This window comes from Saprolegnia parasitica (assembly GCF_000151545.1).
Source record: "Saprolegnia parasitica CBS 223.65 unplaced genomic scaffold supercont2.41, whole genome shotgun sequence".
NCBI classification, from domain to species: Eukaryota; Oomycota; class Saprolegniomycetes; order Saprolegniales; family Saprolegniaceae; genus Saprolegnia; species Saprolegnia parasitica.
The window spans coordinates 183,121-189,120 of NW_012156435.1; the positions used below are offsets into that span (position 1 = coordinate 183,121).

Below are 6,000 nucleotides of genomic sequence, written 5' to 3' on the forward strand. Positions count from 1 at the left end.
AGCACAGTGGTACGGTAGGTACGACTAGAAACACCCAGTTTGCGCCGGCTGCAAGTGTGTGCCGAGTCGGTCAAGAATGCACCGCTACAACGCCCACAGTGACTAGCAGCGTCGCTCTCTGGATGCGGCGATACGTTGCGCAGTCGAGAGGTTCCATGCGGCAGTCGTCGGCGGGTTGAGATCGTCGGTGCATTTTGGATGCGACGAAGGTACGCTTCTTGCGCCGTGGCTGTAGTTTTTCTACCCACCGCCTGCAGTGGCTTGGCATTTGAAGTGCGTTGAAATAGTCTATTGTAGCACCACGGGAGTAGCACGCAACGCTGCAAAGAGGCTTCGTGCGGCTTTCAACGTGCGACTTCTGGCGCGTTGAAGCGGCAAATCCTGGCGTGCAATTAGCCATTCGCTCAAGTGCGCTCTTGAAGCACCCGGTGTACGCGGTGCCCGTATTGTTTGAGGAGGTCCCCACGTCTTTTTATTCTTTGTTTTTTACTCTATACAAACAACAAGTGAGAGGCGATGCGCATGCAAAGATACAATTATGGGGCCCCCACTTTTGGTGGTACCCCGGGGTACACGACCAGCGAATTGCTGACGAGCCACTCAGCATTTTGTGGCCGACGCCAGCCGCCATGTCCAAGCAGTTGCCCTCGAAGGAGAGCACGCTCTTCCGCTCCATCGTGGTACGTCATGCAGGTGCTCCTCAGCGTATGGCTCATGCGCCAGGTAGAAATACTATGAGATCAAGCAGTACAAGAAGGGTCTCAAGGCGGCGGATGCGATCCTCAAGAAGTTCCCGGAGCACGGCGAGACGCTCGCGATGAAGGGCTTGACCTTGAACTGCATGGGCAAGAAGGAAGTACGTGCATCCGAACGACGACGCTCCTCCATGCTAAGACGATGCTCTAGGAAGCGTACGAGTTTGTGCGCCAGGGCGTCAAGCGCGACCTCAAGTCGCACGTGTGCTGGCACGTGTACGGCCTCCTGTACCGCTCGGACCGCAACTACGCCGAGGCCATCAAGGTACGCGCTCGTAGCACGCGTTGTCGCTCACGCCCAAGCTAGTGCTACCGCCAAGCGCTGCGCATTGACCCGGACAATGCGCAGATCCTCCGCGATCTCTACCTGCTCCAGGTGCAGATGCGCGACCTCAAGGGCTACTGCGAGACGCGCCGCATGTTCCTCACGCTCAAGCCCAACAACCGCAACAACTGGATCGGCCTCGCGATCGCGCACCACCTCCATGGCACGCACCAAACCGCGATTGACATTCTCGACAAGTACTCGGCGACGCTCGAGACGTCCCGCGATGCGTACGCTCTCATCTCAATCTCTCATATGCCCATGATGTGTCGGTAGCAACTACGACGACAGCGAAATGTACCTCTACCAGAACGAGATCATCCAGGAAACGGGCGACATTGCCGCGTGCCTCTCGCACCTCGAGACCATCAAGCCGTACGTGCTCGACACGCTCGTGTGGCGTCAGCGCAAGGCCGAGTGCTTGATCCTCCGTACCACCACCTGCCCGACGCTTCGTATCGCTCATGACATGCATGTCGTGTGTAGAGGGCGCGTACGACGAGGCGATGGCCATCTACGCCGAGCTCCTCGAGATCAACATGGACAACTACGCGTACCACCGCGGCGTCCAGGCCGCGCTCTGCCAGCAGCCCTCGTGGCTCGCGCTCTCGTCGCTGCCGTCGGCGACATCGGCGCTCACGCCGGCCGAGAAGACGACGCTCGGCGCCTTCTACAACAAGACGCCCGACTGCCCAACGCACTGCCGCATCGCGCTCGACGTTCTCAGCGGCGCCGACCTCAAGGCCAAGCTCGATGCGTACCTTCGCCGCGGGCTCAAGAAGGGCGTGCCGTCGCTCGGCTCGGACGTCAAGTCGCTCTATGCGTCGCCGGCGTCCAAAACGCTCCTCTCGGAGCTGCTTGCGATCTACCTCGCGGAGGAAGCGAGCGTCGCGTCGACCGAGTGGGTCTGGCGCCTCTACTTGGCCGCGCAGCACTATGACCGTCTTCGCGACGTGACCCGCGCGCTCGAGTTCATCGACAAGTGCCTGGCGCACACGCCGACGGTCCTCGAGTTTTACCAGATGAAGGGCCGCATCCTCAAGCATGCTGGCGACTACTCGGCGGCCGCGACGATCGTTGACGAGGGCCGCAAGCTCGACCTCGCGGACCGGTACGCGCTTCGAGCCCGGGCATCGCGATTCATTTGAGATATAATGCGGGGTCTAGGTACATCAACAACAAGGCGACCAAGTACTTTTTGCGGGCGAACCGGATCGCCGAAGCCGAAGCGACGATCGCGCTCTTCACGCGCCACGAAGGCGACCCGCAGCAGAACCTCTTTGAGATGCAGTGCATGTGGTACGAGAACGCGGTCGCGGCCGCGCACTCGCGTCTCCAGGCCAACGGCCCCGCGCTCAAGAAGTTTGCGGCCGTCGAGAAGCACTTTACCGACTTTATTGTGCGTCACTTTTGCATGCTTTGCATGACTCATTTTTCCACTCTAGGACGACCAGTTTGACTTTCACAGCTACTGCATGCGCAAGATGACGCTGCGCGCGTACGTGCAGATGCTCCGCATGTGCGACACGCTGCTCCAGCACAAGGTCATGGTCAAGGCGCTCCACGGCGCGATCGCGGTCCAGCTCGCTCGCTTTGACGCACCCAACGGCAGCGCGGTCGAGCCTGCTGCGGACGCCAAGATGTCGGCGGCCGACAAGGCCAAGGCCAAGCGTGCGGCCGCCAAGGCCCGCAAGGCCGAGTTCCGCAAGGCCGAAGAAGCCTCGGTGCAGTCGCAGCTCCAGAAGGAGCAGGAGGCCGCCGAGCGCGAGAAGCTCGACAAGACCAAGAAGAAGCCGACGCAGCGCGCACGCGAGACGCCGGTGGACAGCGACCCGCTCGGCGAGGCGCTCCTCGCCAAGGCGCCGCTCGAAGAGGCGTGGCGCCTCGTGAGCATCCTCAAGGAGTACGCGCCAAACACGGTCGAGACCAACGTGGCCGCGTTCGACGTCGCGTTCCGGCAACAAAAGTACCTTCTCTGCCTCGAGGCGCTGCTCGCGGCGCCCCGCGATGCGTGGAGCGCGCCGCTCTTGGTGCGCCTCGTGCAGCTCTACTCGGTGAAGACGATTGCGTCGCCTCTCGTCCTCAAGCTCCTCGGCGAGGCCAAGGCGATCCTCTTCCGTGGCGCCAAGGACCTCGCGGCGGTCGTCGCAGCGGTCAAGACCTCGGACGGTGCCAGAAGCTTGGTGTGGCGCGTCGCAGTCGCCGAGGCCGCGTGCCTCGTCGACGCCAAGACCAACAAGAGCTGGATCAGCGCGTGGCTCCTCGAAGACCAGGCGCAGGGCGCAGTCGCCGCGTACGAAGCGGCCGTCGCAGTCGTCGCACGCTTTGCGGACGCCAAGGAGTCGGCGGCGTTCGTGGCGAAAGTCAAGGGCTGGTTCCCCCATGCAGTCGCGTTCGGCAACGCGTACAAGCACTAAGTGCGTAGAGACCATAGACTACTTGCATGCCGCTACTGCTCCAACCAATCGCACGTTTTTGCCATTGTCGTGTCCCTTGTGTACAATATATTTGTACACGCTCGAGACGAGGCGCAGACCGCGTGCTCCAGATGGGCGTGGCGGGTACTGACGGACCTGCTTTTCGCTCAACCCGGGCTTTTGGGACCTGGACCGGCTCAAGACACTGCAACTGCGGTTCGATACGACGTCGGATGTGTTTGAGCGCGCGTTCTCACTGCAAGTACGACGCGCGGGCTTGCACGTGGCAGCGCTGACGACGAAAGTGGCCACGCACATTGGCGCACCGCCCGGCTCGAACGCATCGGCGTACGTTCTCAACGGTCTTCCGAGACGCTTTGACGCCTTGCCGCTTGTCGAGTTGTAGTCGATGAACGAGGCGTTTGGACTGAAAGGTCAACCAATGTTGTGGATGGACGAGGTGACACCGTCACTAGCTATTGAGAACCGAGGTGTGGAAGGCCACGCCCGCAGCTTTCTTGTGTACGCAGTGATGCATGGATGGCTGTGCTACCCTACCTCTTGGACCGAGTCGACGACGTTGGAGCTAGTAGTGTGTCTCTTGGCACGCAGCGAGGTGCAACTTGTCATTCAATTCGATCGAGTTTCGACCAACATGCTTGGCAAGACGAGAGAGGGCTGCACCTCTGGAGGCAGCGACGTGGTGCTCCTTGGGGTCGATCTGGTGACGCTTGCGAGCGAAGTGGTCGAGAAAGAGTCGTAGGGTTGCGGTGCAGTGTGCACCAATAGCTCTTATTCCAGAAGCATCCAGGGCCGTTGACGAAGCTATAGCGAGGTGAAATGTGCGCACCGCGACTGGAGAGCATTGATCGCACCGTTGGTCGTGTCCGGATTATGAGCGCGCCACCGCCTGCCAGCTCACTACCATCCGGATACTGAGTTCGAATCCAACGGGCTCATGGGCTGGCGCCACAGCTCGACGTGTCATTCTTCAACAAGCCACAATGGTCACAAGCACGTCGGACAGCGAGAAGCAGGCGCGCAAGCGAGCCGCCAGAAAGACGCGCTACGAAGCCAACAAGGAAGAAGTGCGGGCCTACCAGAAGCAGTACTATGCAGCAAACGCCGAGAAGCTCGCAGCGCAGCGCAAGGCCCGCTACGAAAAGAACCGCGATCAAGAGATGATGCGGTCGAAAACGTACCGGCAAACGCACAAGGAGGTCGTCAAGGCCAAGAACAAATCGTGGAACGTGGCGAACCGGGCGTTCAGGGCGGCGTACGCCCAAGCTCGGTACGATTTCCTTGCGTTCGAACCGATTCACGTTCTCGTTTCATAGTCGGGCGCGAAAGAAGGCGCTTGCTGCCGGCGAAGAACCCGCGCCGCTGCCCACGCTGGCCGACCTTCGCGCCGCACAAGAGGCCTCGGACCAAGTCGTTGCATCGACGGCTGCGGACGACCAGCTCGACGACGTCCCGCACCCCTTGGCCGCCACCACCAAGCCCATCGAGATGGTTTCGTTTACGAACGAGCATCCATTCAACCTGCGCAAGCGCGGGCCAGAGCCCGTCTGCAACGAGTGCGCTCGCTTCCACCCGAACGCGCTCACATCGGCGACCAACACGGTGCTGTTGCCAGGCACGTACCAGTGTACGCTCTGCCGCGACTGGACCTACTACCGTCGCCACCGCAAGCACGAGCGCACCCGCGCCGACGCCCGCCTCGATGCTCCTACGGCGTGAGCTTTTCATTTTGTCTACTGTATTTTGACTAATCCAGTGTCGATGTTGCATTTGAACCACTGGGTTGTTGTTTTAGTACACTGCGTACAAGTACGAGAACGATTTGAGCACTTGTAGAGCTGCGTTCACCGAGCTACCAACGGTGCAGAGGATAGCAATCGAAGAGGTTGCACCAGCTGCATGCCACGGATAACTCATGCGCGACTGTCTGTCGCGGGACCGACGGAATTTGCAACGTCTGTATGGCGTCGCATCTTCTTCATGGTTTTTTCTGGCGGCGCGAATTCGAGGAAGCACACGTCCACATACTAACTATACCAGCGATAGCGCTCAGTGGCTTGGCCAAAATCAGCATTCCCGAAAAGTCTCGTAAAATTCCCAAAAGAGGCCAAAATGCAGTTTTGATGGAGCCCGTGCAGACCATCAATGACGCCGAACCTCTTGCCGCACCGTGAACAAGTGAAGGTCTTTTGGCGTAAAAGACTTGAGAATTTCACCAAGTCGACCCATTGACCACGATGTGAGTGACGTTCTTTCCATACAATTGTACCAGCGACACGAAAGCATCCAAATCGCATCTCACAATCGACAACATCCGGATATCTTTCGAATCCGGATACACACCACCAGCCGAGCTTGAAGCGGTCATTTCCGAGTTTGCTCTTTCCCCGCCACCATCCTCCAGCCAGCATGTCGACGAGCCATGGCGCGATGAAGCCACCAAGTGCTGCAGACGGCGACCAAGATCAAGCTGCGCGAGCTC

General features: G+C 59.8%; 3 protein-coding genes across 3 annotated transcripts; all 3 read left to right on the forward strand.

The window, feature by feature from the left end:
• The first annotated feature begins 609 nt into the window (after positions 1-609).
• SPRG_09056 (hypothetical protein) lies at positions 610-3,552 on the forward strand. Its single transcript, XM_012348176.1, has 8 exons — positions 610-680; positions 728-856; positions 907-1,020; positions 1,063-1,310; positions 1,357-1,511; positions 1,567-2,191; positions 2,248-2,479; positions 2,526-3,552. The coding sequence occupies exons 1-8, from the start codon at positions 630-632 to the stop codon at positions 3,495-3,497; spliced, it is 2,526 nt and encodes an 841-aa protein (XP_012203566.1). The 5' UTR covers positions 610-629; the 3' UTR covers positions 3,498-3,552.
• Positions 3,553-3,628: 76 nt separating this feature from the next.
• SPRG_09057 (hypothetical protein) lies at positions 3,629-3,903 on the forward strand (the record flags this gene model as incomplete). The annotated part of the gene is made up of 2 exons (XM_012348177.1): positions 3,629-3,634; positions 3,700-3,903. The coding sequence occupies 2 exons, from the start codon at positions 3,629-3,631 to the stop codon at positions 3,901-3,903; spliced, it is 210 nt and encodes a 69-aa protein (XP_012203567.1).
• A 598-nt stretch (positions 3,904-4,501) lies between these two features.
• Positions 4,502-5,237, forward strand: SPRG_20715 (hypothetical protein; the record flags this gene model as incomplete). The annotated part of the gene is made up of 2 exons (XM_012348211.1): positions 4,502-4,788; positions 4,835-5,237. 2 exons carry the CDS (start codon positions 4,502-4,504, stop codon positions 5,235-5,237), a joined length of 690 nt encoding a protein of 229 aa, XP_012203601.1.
• Positions 5,238-6,000: the final 763 nt, after the last annotated feature.

Bases quoted from the DNA above. Each gene is read 5' to 3' on its own strand.
- SPRG_09056 (XM_012348176.1), top strand. From the start codon at position 630: ATGTCCAAGCAGTTGCCCTCGAAGGAGAGCACGCTCTTCCGCTCCATC. The intron at 681-727 runs GTACGTCATGCA...TGCGCCAGGTAG, and splicing joins CGCTCTTCCGCTCCATCGTG to AAATACTATGAGATCAAGCA. The intron at 2,480-2,525 runs GTGCGTCACTTT...TTTCCACTCTAG, and splicing joins AGCACTTTACCGACTTTATT to GACGACCAGTTTGACTTTCA.